The sequence below is a fragment of the Ambystoma mexicanum genome, chromosome 1q (assembly GCF_040938575.1).
Source record: "Ambystoma mexicanum isolate Mex_15411 chromosome 1q, UKY_AmexF1_1, whole genome shotgun sequence".
Taxonomy (NCBI): domain Eukaryota; kingdom Metazoa; phylum Chordata; class Amphibia; order Caudata; family Ambystomatidae; genus Ambystoma; species Ambystoma mexicanum.
The window spans coordinates 674648583-674668614 of NC_090922.1; the positions used below are offsets into that span (position 1 = coordinate 674648583).

At 46.3% G+C, this 20032-nt stretch overlaps 1 protein-coding gene across 3 annotated transcripts in view; it reads right to left on the reverse strand.

The window, feature by feature from the left end:
* The window catches only part of HCCS (holocytochrome c synthase), a 338093-nt gene that overhangs the window by 47593 nt on the left and 270468 nt on the right, over window positions 1–20032 (reverse strand). For all 3 annotated transcript variants that reach the window (XM_069641282.1, XM_069641281.1, XM_069641280.1), the window contains exon 6: window positions 4671–4757. In XM_069641282.1, coding sequence (XP_069497383.1) covers window positions 4671–4757 — 87 coding nt within the window. The remainder of the gene's footprint in view (window positions 1–4670; window positions 4758–20032) is intronic.

Here is a 20032-nt window from a genome sequence, read left to right on the forward strand (position 1 = left end):
ACCTTTGGTAGAAGTCTGTACTACACAGTTTTTGGTAGCAGAGCTGAGCAGCCAGGCTTATCTCAAGAGGGAATGTGAGCTGTAATGATGGTACACAGAGGTCTACAATCACAAGTATTGAAATAAACTCTTACACTCAAGGTGTCTTGGTAAAACAATTTATTTCACAGTCAGTTATAAAACATTCACTAGAAGGAGGCAATCTATATCAAACAAAAATATACTTCAGTACTTTACACGATCAGTTCTGAGGAATTTAAACTACTTTGAAGGAGGAGCAAAACGGCATTCAGAGAATTTGAAGTAGGAGCAAAAAGGCATAGGTTCATAAAAAGAGGCTTAGAAGTATTCTTAGACAGTGCAAATAGTTTGAGTTCACCAGAGGAGTTGTTTAAATGCAATATATTGTATAGGATAAAGCAGTTCTGGTAGTTAACGGAAAAGTCTTTGCCAAAGTTCTTTGAAGTAGTTCATAAAAGAAAGAATCATATGTTGGGTCACAAGCTGGCTGGGCCTGCAAGTTGCCAAAGTTTCAAGCACTTTCGCAGTGAGAGGAAAGTTCTCTCGGTCGGTTTTTCAATGCAGAAAAAGATGCAGCTGAAGACTTCTGTTCCTGACAGTTCCTGCAGAGCTCGCTGTTCCTGAGCCTCAGTCGTGGGACAAGAGGGAGGACGTCGGGAGACTCCTGCACTGCACGCCGACTGATCCAAAAGCTGGCAAATGGCAATTCTTCGATTCCGGTAGCTGTAGATAAGCAAACTGGTTTCCCTCTCCCTGGTTATTCGGTTTCCTGCAGCACTCGGAGGAAAATACAACCAGCTCTGAGAATGGTATCCAGGTGGCTTACGAGTTGATTGGTCCCACTAATGCAAAGGGAGAAGTCGTCCTTGCAGGGCTTCTCTGTCGAGATGAACTTGCGATTCGGACCTGCAGCAGGGCTTCACCGGGCAAACCAACGGTCCAGGAGTTGCAGCAGCCGTCCTCTTCCAGCTCTTCTTCAATTCTTTCGTTCCAGTGGTCGACTATGCCTTCCAAGCCAAGAGACTTGCCTTTTATCCAGTTTCCTCCCATTCATTCCAGCCTAGCTGCCACTCACCCAGCAGGGTGACTGTCCTTGCCGGACAGTCAGCCAACCAATCACGCCAGAGTGCATTTGGGTCTCCTAGGAGACTAAGCACAGGGAGTTTCGGGCACCTCCCTCACTTCCTGTCCACCCCAAACACTCGGGTGCCAGAAGCGGTTTTCAGTCCTGAAGCCTGCCAAAAGCGTAGGAACAAAGGGACCAAACCTGGTTTGGTGCACAGAGACAAACTCTAGAAGGACCTTCCCAAAAAGAAATGGCGACCTGTTTAAACAAAGGGGGCTCAGATGCCATCTTGAAAAACATGGCTCCCGCGATTTAACGCTATTGGTGTTCGCGGTCGTGAAAAAGCATGGTAGTTGTTGTAAAACTACTCCCACCAGCCATTTCCAGAGGAAAGGGTAGCATTTGACTGCTACATGAGTTTCTAGACGCAGGGGATACTAAGTAACCCCTCCAGCACTCTATTGTAAGATAGGGTGTGCTGGGTCTAGGAATTTGAAAAGACTAGTAAAGTCAATTTCACTTTACTTTCTCTGGGAAACAGTAGTTTATTCCAGAGAATGCATTTAAACCTTGGGAGAGCGTGAAAGGCTTCCCTGTGCCACTGCACTGAGGGTGCTGTGCGACACATGAAAAGATGATGCCTATGGAGTGGTCTAAAACTCCATAATCAAAGAACACAAGAGTAAAACACACATCAAAATATACGAGAGAGTGGGAAAAAAAGGCTCACACTCTCTCCAGGTAAACAAATCAAGTCCTCAAAATCCAGCAAAGTTGCTGAGGGTCTCTAAGGTGAAGGGAATTGGCACATTTATGAGAATTCTTCCTAACAGCCATTCAGTCGGTGAAGCCGATTTCGTCAGGCAAGTTACCCGTTCCAGGGAGGAACGCTTAAGAGGACAGCGACCAGTGACTGCTTTTCTTCATTCGTCGTGAAGACGAAGACGAGTGGTGAGACCCACTCCTAGATCGAGATCTTTAGCTTTCTTCCAATGAGGAGAGTCGCCCCCTCAACTCGCCAGAGGATCGCTTTTTTCGACAGTCGTCGAAGGAGATTTATGTGTCCTACCTGTAGCCAACTTCCCTCTATGCTCTTTCAGGGATTTCACCGTCATCGAAAGGCAGGATCCACACTCTGATGTCTTATGATCGGATCCCAAACATCTCAGACACACTTAATCAGGGTCTGAAAGGGACATCTTCGCCCCGCAATCGTGGCAATCTTTGAAATGCAGATCTTGGAGTCGACGATGCTGACGAAGATGCCATAGTTTACTCGTATAGGTTTCTCGAAGGAACCGAAGTGCGCCGATCTTCCGAAACTATAGCTCTTGCAGAAAAACGAAACTGCAGCCAACGGTCGCTGCACGCATTATATGTACCATTGGTGGCATCGGAATGGAGGCCCTCTCAGGAACATCGAGTCAACCACCATAGACACGCAGCGCCCCTTGCTGAATTCTTTTTCTGAAGCAGCTAGAGCTGAATATGTATAGATCAAAAGATGAGGAATACGTGGAAGGACACAATCCATTTGAAGAGAATGTCTGTAATAGTCTGCCTGGAAGTGGCATTGACGCAAGTGTCAACAATAGGTATGCCTGGATTAGAATCCAAGAGAGCTTTTTTCAGCTTTTTTCTTCCAGACTGAGCGAGGTAGGAAATAGAATAGCAGTTAGAATAGATCAGAGGGATAGACAGTGCCATGGGAGTAGTGGGGGAGAGATCAGCAGTGCACAGGAGCTCACAAGTGGCCTAGCAGCCAGGAGGGCACAGAAGGAGGAGGTGTGCAATAGAAGACAATCACTGCACAAATGTAAAAGCACACCTAAGTTCGAATTACCCAAAAATGACTAAACACAGCGCAAAATGGAGGGTGCACAGATGTAAGAAGCACACTATACTCAAGTTCAGCTTTTCTGCATGGCACTAGCATGCACAGGTACTAAAAACACACTTAGGTTCAGCTTTTCTACATAGCACTAGAACAATGCAGATAAGCTGATTTGCACATCTCTCCAGATCTAGCTCCTTGAGTGCCAGGTAGAACCGGTCACTGGTGGACATGGAAAGACTGGCAGGGGGAGGATGTGGTCGGGTATGGTGCGACCCGCAGGCAGAGCACTGGTGATCAGATGGGTGTAAATCACTGTCTGGCCAGGATGGAACAGGGGTTGGGGGGCAAGGGATTATGTATTGGGGACGGGGTATAGTGTTTGGTTTGTTAATGTTTTGAAAACCCTAATAAACAGATTTTTTTTTTTAAATGACATATCCAGGAGCTTCAACTGCACGTCGAGGTCCCCACACCAGTCTGCTGTGTCCAGCCTGACTGCAAAATATGATGAGAGGTCAGTGGCTAAGGAATTCACCTCCCTTCCCTCCCCCATGTATCTAGGTTGGCAGTCGTAGGCTGAACCACCAGGCTTTGAGGGGAGCAGTGGGTGGAAAGAAAGGCCAGTCTAAAGGGGCCTACCAGTGTTTCTTAGTCAAGTCTGTCAACTGCTGAGATGGAGGCAGGCTTTTCCCAAGCTTCTAATACCAGAGTCTCAACTGCCGGGTTGAAGGGCAGTAAGATCTCCTTTTGAGGACCTTCATCAAGGATGTCTGTATGTTAAAATTGAACTTTCAGCCTTAGAGGGGCTGACAACCCAATGTCTCTACCACTTTGGCTATCAGTTGTTGGTAAGAGGCCTGAGGCTTCTCCGGTTTACACCGGCAGAATGCCCAACTCTGAGGATATATCCAGGCCACTGGCCTTCTGTAGGTCGGAGGCCAGGTCCAACAGTCCGTCCTGCTGACCATAAAACCCACCCAATTAGTCCCTCACCTCTCCAGGGGATAGAGTCACCTTCATCATCGAAGATTTACCAGATCTTCAACATCAATGCACCCATCGAAGTGGGGCATACTCTATAGTTTCAGTTCAGAATATGTGAAGGTAGAGGGGGCCAGTGTCAATGGCTTGACGCCCGAGGGCAATGTGTGTCGGCACAGGGACTGGTCCTCGCTTGTACAATCTGGGACGAAGTCCTTAAGCGTCTGGTTGCGGTCAGTTCAGGGTCCATTCCAGCTGGTCCAGTGCGGTGGGTCCCGCTGCCGAGGTCTTGGTGAAATTACATTATTTTTCAAAAACCAACAAAATAAACAACCGACCCAAAGAACAGCTCATTAGTGAAGCCTTGAGAGGCCAGACTCCGGTCCAAGTGACTGCAAGGATTACCTTTTCAGATGAAAAGCATCAGGATTCCCAAATGGTTAACAAGCAGAAGGAAAGAGACTAATAGATGTTAACAGTTTCTGACTGTACTCACTTGACACGTTTTCATATCCAGTCCTCTCAGTGCATCGTCCACTACAAATCTAATACCCCTACTTATCCCTTCACTACCCAGTTACAAACACCTTCTACACAAATTGAAATCTGGCATTGAAACAATCATACATAAAATTGTGATTACAAATAATTTCTTGTTATGTAATTGGATATGTGTCTCAGAGACTTTTGCAGAGCACATTACTTATGGTACGGACTAATCCATAGCTACAATACTTTAAAAAAAATGTAAATTATATAAATTACCCCATCCAAGAGCGAATCCTAGCTCGTGGTGAATATTCCTTTGCTTTACCTCCGAATCGCACCAATGTTGGCCCCAATGGACATTCCCTATGGTAGTTTATTAAAAGAAATATTCAAAATTAAAACTACATTTGAATTTATACACTTCTCAAAACTCACATGGCATATGTACACAGTCTACAATAGCAGCAAGAAACCTTGATGGCAGAAAGGAACATATCAGTCTGCTTTTTGATGCATCAAACATTCTGTTTGGAGAGTTTTTCAGAGCCAAAACTCATGTGGGGTTCTGGTAAGCCAACCTTAGTGTACCAGATGGTGACACGACAACATTTAATCAAACACTTATTTGGTAGTGTGGCTGAGCAGGAGGGCTTACATGGCAGAGTGTGAGGATTGGTGTACAATACATAATTGCCCAAATGAGTTGCCCTTAAAAAGGTAAGTACTACGGAAATTGACTTATTTAATAAACACACACTTGCATCAAAGGAGGTAAACTACACAGGTAAGCAAATGGTGAAAAAATAGTTGAAGTGCCAATAAGATTATTAAAAAGGTGCCAGTTTAACACAAACCCTAAAAAATGGACAAGTATTGGAAGCTATACCAACTGAACTCAAGAGCCCACCTACTGCGCAGCCCATGTATGACATCACATAACATTACTTATGACATCGATGACAACACTGGAAACTAGAGAAAATGAATGACATCACTGATGAAGTTCACTTACGACATCAAATACGCGGCTAATGACATCAATGGCAAAATGTGACATTATGTACGACAACACACAAGACTTCACTAATGAGATCCCTCACTTGTCATAAAAAGTCTCTTGCCATCCTTCAAGACACAATAGAAGCTTTCAATTGGTGCAACACTGCTAAATATGGATACAGGTGTAAAGAATCATGTTGGCATGCCATGCGTTTCCTGAAGAAAACTTGATGTTCTCTTTACAGCATCACAAACAATGAAAATATCTTCTAGCAAGGAGTTACACATAATCTACAATTTCAATTACATTACAAACGTTCAACCAGTAGAGTAAGATTTCATCCTCCTCTAAACGTGTATTTCATTGTGACTGTTTGGAAACATTCTCTTTTTGCAACTTTTCCTCCCATAGATTTCTATGAGACACACTTTTTGCGTGTTTTAAACACAGTTTTGACTTTTTGGAGGCAGATAAAGCCGGTTTTGCTCATCCGTATGAGCAACGTGACCAGTCCCCAAGTCTATCAGTACTGAGAGACTATGTCACCCTTTGTAAATTCTTGCATTGTTACAATTGCACACATCACCTTACAGTCAAGTACATTTCGGATACGTTGTTATACAATGGCTTTTAGGTTACTTCCCAATACCCCCCCACACCCCCAATTTGTCTTTTTATTGAAATCTCGATGAAGAAAAAGTGTCAGTGACAACAAAATTGAGGAAACATCGAAATTCCATTTTGACATTTTGTAATTGAAGCCCCCCCCCCAAACTAAAGGAAGAAATTAATGCATACAAATAAAATAGTCCCACGAATAAACAAAGTCAGCCTTGTGAACTCCCCATAAAGAAAGTCTGGTGGCCCATCCATACACGCCCACTTTCCTTCCCCTCCCACGAAAGTGATTTCCAGCCCCCCTCTGCAACCTATCAGGCTCTTTAGCTACACTGTCTAGATGGTTCAAGATTTGCGGCCGAAAAAACAGGTGTTCCTTCTCTTGGACAAAATCCAGGAAGAAGGCCCAGGTGCAGGAGAATCTGCCCATACGATCTGATAAGTGTGCAGTAAGCTTTTCCATTGCTAGAATCTCCCACCAGTATGAAATGCAGGGGCCCTCTGCAGTCTTCCAAAGGCGTGCACGGCTTATCCTCGCCACCATCAATAAATGTGATATTAGATTCACCCTAGCTCCTATTAACAGGAAAGTGCCACACTTGGGGACATCCCCTAAAAGCAAGGTCTATGGGCACCTGTAAATCCTGTATCCTGGAGTGAATCACCTGCCAATATGTTTGCATAATTGGACAGTGCCACCACATGTGTGCAAGGTCTCCAATTGTCAACACCCATGCCAGCAACTATCAGAGTAGTCAGGGCGGATTGCATGCAAACTTGGGGCGTAGGGGTTATATACAAACGAAAGCATAATTTAATGGTCCCTTCCTTCATGACAGTGCAGCGATAGTTCCTATGGGCTGGAAACCTAATCTGCCAGTATCCCTCTGAAATTTCAATCCACAATTCCCTCTCCCTGCATGCCATATATGCCAATCTATCTACCAGAGAAGCATTTTCTAGCAGTCGGTAGCACAGGTAGATAGTTACGTGCCTCTTGATCCTTCAACACCCTAAGTTCAATTCCTTTAGGCGGTTGGTTTAACCTGTTTTGTTTTTTTTTTAAAATATATTTTTTATTATTTTCAAGTACAGAAAAACAACTGATAACATTCCCCCACTTCCCTCGCCCCCCCCCCCCTCCCCGGAAGCTCTTCCGAGTGTCTCTGTTTTTCCCTGGGAATGTCTATGATCTGAAGATGTCCGAAATTCTAATGTTGTGCGGACACCATTGCTCCATGTAGTCAGAATGCAGGTAGTCCAAAACCTCTCCCCATTCTTTTGTAAAAGCCTCTTTTGATCCCTGTATGGTGTGTGTGAGCTTTTCCATGGTCAATTGTGACTATACCTTTTGTAACCAAGCATATAGCAGTGGTGGTTCTTGTTTCTTACAGTTTTGAGCTATGGTCGCCCATGCAGCTATGAGTAGGCCCATGAAGCTTCTCCATTGTGCTTTTTTGAATTTCTTAGCCGTCTGATCTTTCATTCCGCAAAGCCATACCCTTTCCCCCAGTAGATCCACGTCTGGGAAGATCTTCGTCATTTCTGACTTTACCTCTGACCAGAAGCCTTTGATCCCCGGCAGTCCCACCAGATGTGCTTCCATGTGCCCACCTCTTTGCATCCTCTCCAGCATGTGTTTGTTGTTCGAGGGTACATGGAGTGTAACCTCTCCGGCGTGTAGTGCCACTGGGTGATAACCTTTAGCCACATTTCTCTTTTTTGGACTGATCGGGTCATTTTTGGAATGGTGTGCCAGAGATCCGCCCATTGCCGTTTATGGATATCCTCCCCCAATGTCTTCGTCCACTTGACCACGTAGGCCCATTTGACTTCTTCTTCTTGGGTATTGATGAAGCTATATAGAGAGGACACTAGTTTTCTTGACCCCGAGTTGGAGATTAGATATTTTTCGAATGGGGCGAGGTCTCTTGTGGCCGCCACTTTGACGTCTGGAGTCACTAGCCAATGCCTGAGCTGTTCATATTTGAACCTGTCTGATGCTTTTAGATTTAATAGTGTTTTACACTCATTGAATGTTGTTAATTCTTCATCTTGAAACATTTCCCCTATTTTTGTGCACCCTGCGGCTTCCCATTTCTCATAGGATCCTTGTTCCATTGCCGGAGGGAATTGGGGGTTCCGACAGATAGGCGTAAATGAGCCTGGCACCGTGGTCATGGTGCCCCTCCGTGTTTGTTCATCCCAGGCTTCCAGGGTGGTTTTCATGATTTCACTGATGCAGAGATTAGGATGCCTGTGCTGATTTGATTTCCATAGGGTTTCCTCCAAGGGGGATCTGGCTAGCGCCCGATCCTGTGTCACCCAAACTGTTTGTTGGTCATCTCCCAGCCATTCCCGCAGGACCCACAATTGAGCGGCCTGGTAGTAGTTGCAGAAGTGTGGAAGGGACATACCCCCTGCCCTTGTCGGAGCCGTGAGGGTCACTCTAGCAATCCTTGGGGTTTTTTTGTTCCATATATAGGATGTGACCGCTTTGGATAGTGCCTTGAAGAAGGACTTGGGGACTTTAATTGGAAGTGCCTGAAAGAAGTATAGAATTCTGGGGAGGAGGTTCATTTTTACTGCCTGGATTCTGCCCCACCATGATACCGTCAGGGGATTCCATCGCTCTACATCCCTCTTGACCAGCTCCAGGATTGGGGGAAAATTCATCGTGTATAGTGCATCTATCTTCTGTGTCAGGTAATGCCCCGATATCTAATTCCTTTTTCCGCTATTTTTAGATCTAGTGTTGCTGCTATTCTTTCATTTTCCATTCTTTCACCTGCCAAGAATAAGATCTCTGATTTTTTCCTATTTATTTTGAGGCCCGAGATCGCCCCGAATGTCACCAATTCTCTAATTGCTATGCTTAGTGACCGCCCCGGGTCGGCTAGGGCAGTAGCATATCGTCTGCGTACGCTATTACTTTGTGTTGTGTGCCAGCCATATCTATCCCCATAATGCAGACTAACTCCCGAATTCTGATTAGGAGTGGTTCTAGAAAAATGGCATAGAGTAGGGGGGAGAGCGGGCAACCCTGCTTGGTACCCCTTGTTATTTTCACTGAGTCGGTGACCTCGCCATTAATGGCTATTCTGATTGTTGGGGAGTTGCAATTAGCCTTTATCATATTAATATACTGTTCCCCAAATCCCATGTACTTTAGTGTTTTGAAAAGTATTGACCATTCTACCCTGTCAAAAGCCTTTTCGGCATCTAATGAAAGGAGGGCTGCCGGGGAGTCTGTAATCCCTGTTTTTTCCACTAAACGTAGTATTCTTCTCAAATTATCGTGTGTTTGTCTCCCAGGGATAAAACCTGACTGGTCAGTGTTTATTAAGTTGGGCAGTAGTGGGGAAAGCCTACTTGCCAGAATTTTAGTATATATCTTGGCGTCCAAGTTAATCAAAGCTATGGGGCGGTAGGAGCTGGGGAGGGATGGGTCTTTCGATGCTACCAGCACTTTTGCTTCATTCATTGACTGGGTCACATTTCCGCTTTCTCTGAAGGAGTTTAAGAGTCTCGTCATGACTGGGATGAGTAGGTCTGCATATTTTTTGTAGAATGGGGCGGTGAAGCTGTCTGGGCCGGGTGCTCTGTTGTTTGGAAGTTCAGCTATCGCCTTTTTTACTTCTTCGCTTATCGGGTTCTCTAATGCTTTCCTGTCTTCTTCTGGGATTTTAGGGATGGGGAGAGCTTGTAGGTATGAGTCTTGGTCGTTTTCGTTTGGGTGCTCTGTTGCATATAGGTTTTGATAGAATTCTCGAAAGGCCTTCCCAATGTCCTGGGTTCGTGTTTGGGATTCACCTTGTGCATCTCGAATGTTCGTGATGGTCGTCGCTTTTTGTTTTTCTCGGAGCTGTCTCGCTAGATATCTGTCCGCCTTGTTGGCTTTTATGGAGAGACGTTGTTTCAGTTATTGGAGAGATTTCTCTGCTTCTTTGGTGCAAAGCATTTCCAATTGCCCTTGGACGTGTCTTAGGGCCTTCTTGAGGCTTCTGGAAGGGTGGGATATTCTTTTGTGTCCGTTATTTTTGTTTCGAGTTCTTTTTCCCAGGAGCGTCTCTGGGTTTCTTTGGTGGCCTTCAGTGCAATGAGATATTCACGGATTACTAATTTAAAAGCCTCCCAGACGGTGCCCAATGAGACATCTTCCGTGTCATCTTGTGCGAAGTATTGTGTAATTTTCTCGCTTATCACTTCCCCCATTATCGGGTCTGTAATAATATCCTGAGGGAGCTTCCAGCGCCATATCCCACCCCCCTTCCCTGGCGTCGTCAAGTCTAGCCACAGCGAGGCATGATCTGACAATGAAATTGCTCCTACTTCCATTCCTTGTATTTTGCCCATGAGGCCCACCGATACCCAGAAATAGTCGATTCTAGACATTGAGTTATATACATGCGAGAAGTAAGTGTAGCCCCTCTGTTGACCCTTTAGTTCCTTCCATACATCACAAAGTGCCAGCTGGGCCATTTTATGCTTGAGATGTTTGGAGGGTGCACCATGGGTTATGGGACCCCCCGTGCTCCTATCTGTTTGCGGATGCCATGCCAAGTTTAGGTCTCCCCCTAAAATCACTTCGCCCTTTGCAAAGCCCTCGAGCTTCTCCAATGCGTCTCAAGGGAAGCCATCTTGCCCTGTGTTGGGGGCATATATTGTAGCTAGAGTTAGGCGGTACCCCTCAAGTTTGACGTTAATATATGAGAGCCTCCCCTCCCTATCCGTTAGCCTATCTATTAGGGCTACGTCCGTTCCCTCTTTTATTGCTATCAGTACCCCTGCCCTTTTATCAATGGCATTTGCTTGCGCCCATATCTTATACCCCCTGAGGTGTACCTTCTGTTTGTCTTGAGCCTTTATAGGAGTTTCTTGGAGTAGGAGAATGTTCGCCTTTTCCCTCCTCAGCAAGGTCTCCACCTTCTTCCTCTTCACCGGGGAGGTTCAGGCCCCTTATGTTATATGTTAAGATTCTAAGTTTCCCCATTTTGAAGTGACTTGTATTGGGTTATTCTGTTTCCCAGGGAAATGCGCTCCTTTCTTCTTCCGGAGTATCCCCTCCCCCCCTCCACCCCTGTCCCCTCAACTTCCCACCCAACTTTAAACCTTGAAACAAATAACATCCCGGGGAGGGCCCGGGTATCTAGGGTTGCTAGGGCGTTGAGCCTATCGCTCCCGGCCCTCGAACTCGGTATAACCATTGCGGGGGTTCATAAACCCCGCATTTCCTTAGCTTACTCCGAGTGTCAGATCCCCGGACTCCTTGCCGGGCCGCCGATTTGTTGAATCCGCGAGTATTCTTGTATAAGAGTTTCTCTACCCGTTTTGCTTCTTTTTTTGTCGTACGTCCTCCCAGCCTCTCGGTCTTTTGTGGTATCCTCCATTTGACTTGTTGGCCTGTCCTTCCGCCCCTTCTGTATGTATGTCCATTATGTGAAGGCCTACCTCGCATGTGGTTACTCTTCTTTGTTTTCCTTCCCAGGAGAACAGGAGGCCAAACAGGAAGGTCCACTTGTATTGAATTTCCTTCGCCACCAGTTCCTTGATTAACTGTGCCATATCTCTTTTCTGTAAAGTCACTGCAGCCAGGTCTTGGTAGAGTTGGATTTCAACCCCATTCATCCTAATGTGGTCCAATTGTCTGGCCCTCTTTAAGATCTGTTCCTTTTGTGGCTATGAGGAAAGGGCTGCTAGAACATCTCTTGGTCTTTCCCCTGGCGCCCCAGTTCTTTTCGGGCCCACTCTGTGAACCCTGTCGATCCCTATGACAGCTACTTCTTGTTCCTCCAAGAGGTCACAGAATACTTCCTGGGCCGCACTTTTGAGGTCCTTATCGAGTACCGACTCCGCCATATTCTTTATTCGAATGTTTGATCTACGGGACCTATTTTCTAGGTCTTAGCATTGGATCTCCAGGTTGTGGGTCAACCGCACCAGGTGTTCCTGGGTCTCGCTGTATTGCCGTGTTTCATCTTCTAGGTTTTGGACGGTTCTCTCTATCGTGTCTGTCCTCTCTTCTAATTTGGCCACATCCAACCTTATTTCTTGGACCACCTGCTTCATTTCGTTTCTCATTGTGGTGAATTGGTCCTGGACCGTGGTCATGAATTTCTCCTGTAACTCCACGAACCATGAGTGCATATCATCTCTTGAGGGAGGGGATTGGGATGAGTTAGGGTGGTTGCGACCTCCAGGGGGGGTCTTCCTGTACCCTTCCTCTGGTATGAACCTGGGGTTCTGCTGACCACAATTGGACCAGGTTTGCGTCTTGCTTAGCCGATTGTAGGTTCGAAATTGCATTGCCCCCCTTCCCCTTTGTTTTAGACATGTCTTCCCTGGGGTTGCTTCTCCACTAGGAAGGGAGTGGCGGGGGGGCGGAGGTGCTTCTTCTGGTTGTTGCCCCTGTAGACCACCCCCTAGATCGGGGGGGTGGTAGATGCTTTGCTGTGGGAGGGGGTGCCAGCTGTATTGCCCCCCGGCAATGTGAGGTCCAGGTGGTTGTCGCCTGTCACCCCCTCCGCCCCGCCGATGGCTTAACGGGGGGGGGGGCACTCCTCAATCCCCTTCTGCCCCCTCCTCTCTCCCCGCGGCTCAGAAGGACTGTGTGGGGCTCCAAAATTTCAATCTCGGGGGGTGGGCGCTCACCTTAACGCCTCCGGGTGGTTGATGGCGTGCGCAGTCTGGCCCCGGCGCTACGCTCTCTTCGACGCCGGGCCTCGCTCGGAATCTTCGATACCCCCGCCCCTTGGCCGTCCGTCTATCCTGTGGGCCGGCCTTTTGGGGAGGCGCGCACCGCTGCGCGGAACGAAGGCTCTTGGCCCCACGGGGGTGCTGCCCCTGGAGCCCTGGAGCTCCGCTATGCCGTGGGGGGCTGTCACGGTCTCCGGCGTCCTCCTGCTGGTTCCTTTTCTTCCGCAATCACCCGCGGTGTACTCCGAAGGGGGAGGGGTGGGCGCGTCTCCTTCCTTCGGATCCTCGGATTATCTCGCACGCAGCAGCTGCTGGTTCGGCTCACGCTTGTCGGGAGTGTCAGGCGTCGGGCTCGTGAAGCGGGTGAGTTTTTGGAAGCGAAATTACTCGTTTATGTCTTCTTTATTGTGGTTCTTGCCGCGGCCCAGGTGGAGAGAGACCTAAACGCGTCTCACTGTCCCGGCGGCCATCTTGGATCCATAACCTGGTTATTTAATACTCGGTGTAGGTGTTGAAAATATCTGAATCACTCGGTCTCAGGTAAGTTGAACTTTTCTTTACATTCTATAAGCGCAAGTGGTGTTCCCTCCTTATACAGGTCTCTCAACCGTAAAACTCCTAGGGATTCCCATTGTGCGGGTGCCCTGCTTTCGAAGCCCGGGGAGAACGCTGGGTTTTGCACACTGGGTAAAGGGGACCCCATCCAGATTTAAAACACAGTCGAGAGCAAGCTTTTTCCCAGTGGCACAGGGTAGAGCTAGTGGATTCTAAGAGCCCTGTTGGATGACCCGCTCAGATTTAGGGAGGAACAGTAGGTGGGCCAAGGGAAAAGGTAAGCCAACCTGTTCCAATGCTTTCCATTTTGGCTACCTCTCTTCTGATGCTCAATCCAACTTTGGGGCAACCAGTGCTGCCCAAAAATAACATTGAATCGATGGGACCCCAAGCCCTCCCAGCTCTTTAGATCTAAGGAGTAGTTCATGAGGAATTCGTGGGGAGTTTGCCCTGTCAAATGAACCCCACTGCCTTTTGTATTTCCAGTAAGTCATGATCTGGGATACGGATTGGCAAGGCCTGTTGATGCGAACCCCCAGATGCGTAATTTCTCCATCTGCCCATCTAAATGGCAAAGCAGTTTGCAGGGCATGTTGGACCTCAGGGGGTTCGGTTATTGCAAGCCCCGCTGACTTCCTGTGGTTGATGCAAAAGCCTAATATCAATGCAAATCTCTCCAGCAGTTCAAGAAGTGCCGGAAGGGAACTAGAGGATTTTGGTGACATCATGTGATATCGCCATGCATAAAGCCACTTTATGTGCGTTTCCCCAATAAGTTGGCCCGGAGATGCGAGGATGACCATCATCTGTGCCAGAGGTTCTTTTGCTAAAGCAAAGACTAAGAGGGACAGGAGGCAACCTTGTCTCGTGCCCCTGGCCAGGGGTATTAATGGTGACCTGAGAGCATTAACCTTAATTCTGGTAGCTGGAATATGTAAATTTGCCATAATCAATCTAGTGAAGGCTGGGCCAAATCCATATACAGGCAAAATAGCCTTCAAGTAATCCCATGACATGCTGTTAGGGGAGTTTTCCTAAAGTCCTACTGGCTGTAAGACTTTAATAAGCTATTCCAGTGTTTTGTAGAACCCCCAACACTTAGTATCAGTCTCTACTAGCTCAGGACCTTAGTAGAGAGGCAGAGCAGCCAGGCTTATATTAAGAGGAAGATGTGAAGCTGCAGGTAAATATTCTGAATCTTAGACGGGCACAACAAAGAAGCACTTATGCGTAGATTTATATAAAAGATATATATTTATTCTAATTACACCAGAATCACTTTAGGATACTTCAGACCGTAACAGTAGAACATTTAGGAATACTGTATAATACGCTTGTGTTGGTTTGCGGTTACAACGTTAGAAAGGGAAAAGACTGCAAAAGCGCAACCCTAGCTAAAGGCAGTTCGGAGAGGGCTTTGTCAGGTACTGTCAGGTTGGAGTGACATATTCTTTACATACAGTATCATATACTCATTTACATTGGGTCAGGGGAGACACATTTTAGTATAGAAAGGTTTTAGGAAGTTATTATGGGTTATATTTTTAAACAGCCAATTTTGCCCTTAACCTTCATTGCCGTCTATGGAGATTGCCCCAAGCCAAGATGGAGGTTCTCAGTCTGAATTCTGATTGGCTGGAGATTGTTTATAGGGAGGACAATGAACATTCTAAACTGCCTTTCATCGTCCTTGCCCAGCTGAGAGGTTGTGTGCCTTGTTGCTCCTGCTTAACTTTGTCAAGGGTGACAAGTTTCTAGCAGTTGAGCGGAAGATCTGAAAGTATAACATGAGTCGTGTTTGGAGTTTGGTGGAGACACAGGACAGGAGTCAGAAACTTCTATTTTTTCTGAGAAAAGAAGTTTTCTAGTCTTATTCACAAGATAAGTGACTTTCCAGTTTTGTTGAACTTTGTAAAAAGGTTATATTTATCTAAGGGATTGAAATCGCAAAGCTGTATCTAAAAAGATTGAAGCGCGTACGTTTGTTTTATCGCTACATGTCAAATCAAACTAGCGCGTGAGTTTTTTGTCCGTTACTTTGCGCCCGCGCGTGTGTCTCTGCACGGGAGAGTGAAGCGCGCGCGTGTACTTTGGACTCGCGTTTACTGTTCGTTTATGCAAGGGTTTTTTCTGCGTGATAAAATAAGCGCGTTTGTATTTTGCGCGTGTGCGTTTTTCCCGCGACTTTGAGGAAAGCGCGTGTAATTTTTATCGCGTCTTGGACTTTAGCGCGAGTGCGTTTTACCCGCGAATTGAATTGTCAGCGCGTGTGTGTATTTCCCGCGACTTGGAGGAAAGCGCGTGTAATTTTTATCGCGTCTTGGACTTTAGCGCGAGTGCGTTTTACCCGTGAATTGAATTGTCAGCGCGTGTGAGTATTTCCCGTGACTTGGAGAAAAGCGCGTGTAATTTTTATCGCGTCTTGGACTTTAGCGCGAGTGTGTTTTTTTCCCCGTGAACTTGATTGTTAACGCGTGTGCGTATTTCCCGCGATTTGGAGAAAAAGCGCGTGATTTTTTTTTCTTCCCGCGGTTTCTGGCTTTCCACGTGAAGATTCCATCGCAAGTAAAATTTGGTCCTGAGAAAAAGACTCTCTACAAAGAAAATATTAAAAACAAATACAAGAACTTAAAAGAACTTCCTAAATCTTACTTGAAGACCTTGTTCAAGAATCTTCGAGTTGAGCAGACTAACTACAAAGTTAAATTACATTCATGGACCTACTGAGAAGGCTGAATTATCTACAAGATTCTGGTCCACAAGTAAGGAAGTCTTGACTGCTTTTCACTTCTCTGGGCATTCTGAAGAGAAGAACCAGGTATGGTTTTTAAACTATTTTTGTAAAGGATTTAGAGTTTAAGGTTAGTATAGTAACCCATGAGTAATGAGGTATATTGCATGTTTATGTTTTAACTACAGGTGAAGAACCAGCGAGTTGATAGCTTCCAGCCTGGTGTTTGTTTCTTTGTCCCTTCCCCCTTTCCCCTGAAAGTGAGGTAAACTGAGCAGTTATATTTATGTCAGCTCAGAGTGCCACATTTTGGGTGAATTGTCGGGGGTTCAGCAGCTTCTGCAGACACCAGGTTCTCAGCATGACAGTCTTGAAGTCTTGGCAAATAGCGAATACTGAAAAGTGCCTGCAGATTTCTTCCAGTTTATAAAGTAATTAAAGCAGCAAGTTAGCAGCTAACAAAGGAGATATATGAAACGGACTTGAACAAGGGGACACAAGCAGCAGCTTGGGTCAGAGAGGTAAGGGGGGGGGATTGCCTTGTACACTTCTACGTGCACTCCAACGCTCTGTGGCGACTACGTGGAATTAGGTAAGCAATACCTTTTTCCCCGAAGTACCTTGAAGAAAGTGTTTGTGTTGGCTCCTCCGCGATGTGGCAGCTCTGGACCCAACCTCCGGATTCCTTGGTCTGGTGACGAAAGGCAGGACAATGGATGGTGTCTTCCAGCAGCAGTCTCGAGGGGGCACCTGTGGCACGAGTTTCAGCAACTTCTTGGCTCACTCTGCGGTTTTGGAATACTTTTCAGCAGCACCAATAAAGGACACTGATCGCCTGGTCAATCTTATTCGCTTCCTGCAGTCCGACACTCTGGCGAGGGGGTCTGGGTGAGTTGTATCGGATCTCTGGGGTGTCCTAATGGGCTCAGCACATATTTGGACGGATATGGCCTTTCCACGATGATGCGTTCTGCAGCTCTGGAAACTCATAGGGCCTCGGGAGATGGCTCGTTTCAAAGTTCGTCTTGGGAATGGTTGTTCCCACCAGCCAAAGGGAAGGGGAGGAGCTACGAAGAGCCGTCCTCTTCGGAGCTCCTCTGTCGCATACAAACTGGGTCAGGACAGCAGTGGTCACTTCACAGTCTTGCCAAGGGTCTGCAGGCATCTAAGGTCACCTTCTTCTTCGATTACTTCGTTTCCTGTGGTCGTCTTGCTTTATACTCCAGAAGCCTCACATTTTATACAGTTCCAGCACACACTCTTTGCAATCTCTCTCAGCATTTTACAGAAAGGGGCATTTGGCTGTTCAAATCAGGACAGCCAGACCCCCCTGTAGGAGCTGGTCCTATTCAGGCATTCGGCAGACAAAGGACAGGGGGGTGCCTGCCCATACACTGGAGCCTAGGCGGGGATACCTACTGGTTCCTGCCAAAGGCAAAACACACATACGGACCTTCCCTCCCAGAATGGTAGACGGGCTAACAAAGAACAACCACGCTAGTAATGGTGAAAAAAGAAGGGAGGCACCAAGTTGGTACTTGGGTGTCCCCGTTGTGTACTACCGAGGCTATGGACATAGCCTGTGGTATAGAAAATACACAATAGTTGGTAGAACACGTCCACTGCCACCAGCTATAACTAGGTAATTGTCCATGTGACTAAAAAGTCACAGGAGCAGAGAGAAGGGCGATACGAGTTATCCCTTTGGCACTCCACTGAAGGTGGTGTGTGCCAATCGCTCAGAGTTTTGGGAGAGACACTAAGTAGCCCTCTATCCTTGAGAACAGGAATTAACTTAAAGGATTTATTAAAAAGAACCTTAAAGGAGGACCTTAAGGGTCCTCAGCAACACTGCCCATAAGGAGCTATGTGCTGCAGTAGTAAATCACAGATGCCTAGACTCCATAGTACAGGTTGAACACAAAGAATAGAGTTCCAAAAGACAGAGCCCATAAGAATGAACGAGTGGAAAAAGGCTTCACTCATTCAGGATTAAAAGAAAAAGGTCCACAAGTCGAGAAAAAAGTGCTGGGGATCTCACTAGGAGAGGGGGATGAAGCACAATAATGATAAATCTCCCTAACGCTCGTCCCCCCAGACTAGGGACAGGAGGATCTAATCCACTACTGGATGGCTCTTGATCCAGTCGGTCATACTTTCTGGAGAGACCATCAGCATTCCTATGTGGGTACCTGACCTGTGCTCAATAGTTAAGTCAAAGCTTTGTAGGCTTACGGACCACCTGAGCAATTTGTGGTGTTTTCCTTTCATCTGCATCAGCCACCTTAAGGGTTGGTGGTCAGTTTGAATCTTGAAAGTAGTTCCGTAGAAGTATGGTCTGAATTTCTTCAGGGCCCACACAATTGAAAAACATTCACGTTCAATGGTTGCCCACCTTGTTTCCCCATCTTTTCATTTTCTACTAATAATGCAGATGGGGTGCTCCCTGCCTTTGCTATCAAATTGACTCAGGACTGCTCCTATCTCTGTGTTGGAAGCATCAGTTTGGTCTAGGAAGGCCCGAGTGTAATCTGGAGCTCTCAGCACTGGAGCTTTACAGAGGGCATCTTTCAGCCCCTGGAAGGCTTTGTCACAGTCCTCATTTCACTTGACCTTTTTAGGATACTTGGGAGAGGATATGGTATTCTGAGGAGAAGTTATGGTCCCGTAGTTCTCAATGAAGTTCCTGTAATAACCAATAAGTCCTAAGAAGGCTCTTACTTGAGTTTGAGTAGTTGGAGTGGCCCAGTATTGTACAGCCTGCACTTTGCTGGTTAAGGGCTTTGTCTCCCTACCTCCTACCTCATGACCAAGGTAGACCACGTTACTCTGACCAACTTGGCATTTACTTGCTTTGATGGTCAGATTGGCCTGTGGAAGGGCCTGTAACACACGTCCCAGGTGGTCAAGATTTTCTTCCCAGGTGGGGCTCAACACTGCTAGGTCATACAAGTACGCCATTAAGTTCTCTAACCCATTCAGAACATGTTTAACCATTCTCTGGAATATGGAAGCTGCATTCTTTAAGCCGAAGCGACTGACCTTAAACTGGTACACGCCTTCTGGAGTTGAGAATGCGGTCTTCACCTTGGACTGGTCAGTCATGGGAATCTGCCAATAACCACTTGTCAGGTCGAAGGTACTGAGGAACTTTGCTGAGCCCAGCTTATCCACTAGTTCATATGTCCTAGGAGATGGGTGGTGTTAGGGAGAATTCTCATAAATGTGCTAATTCCCTTCACCTTAGAGACCCGCAGCAACTTTGCTGGATTTTGAGGACCTGGGAGCGTGAGCATTTTTTCCCACTCTTTCATATATTTTGATGTGCTTTTTACACTTGTGTTCTTTGATTATGGAGTTTTAGATAACTCATCTTTTCATTTGTGTTACACAGCACCCTCAGTGCAGTGACACAGGGATGTATTTTAAACTTCCCAAAAGGTTTAAATACCTTCTCTGGGATAAACTACTGTTTCCCAGAGAATGTAAAGTGAAATTGACTTTACAAGTCCTTTCCAAATTCCTAGACCCAGCACACACCAACTTACAATGGACTGCTGGAGGGGTTACATAGTATCCCCAGGATCTAAATACTCATGTAGGAGTCAAATGCTACTCTTTCCTATTGAAAAGGTTGGTGGCAGTTGTTTTACAACTGTCAGGTACTGTCAGGTTGGAGTGACATATTCTTTACATACAGTATCATATACTCATTTACATTGGGTCAGGGGAGACACATATTTAGTATAGAAAGGTTTTAGGAAGTTATTATGGGTTATATTTTTAAACAGCCAATTTTGCCCTTAACCTTCTTTGCAGTCTATGGAGATTGCCCCAAGCCAAGATGGAGGTTCTCAGTCTAAATTCTGATTGGCTGGAGATTGTTTATAGGGAGGACAATGAACATTCTAAACTGCCTTTCATCGTCCTTGCCCAGCTGAGAGGTCGTGTGCCTTGTAGCTCCTGCTTACTTTGTCAAGGGTGACAAGTTTCTAGCAGTTGAGCGGAAGATCTGAAAGTACAACAGGAGTCGTGTTT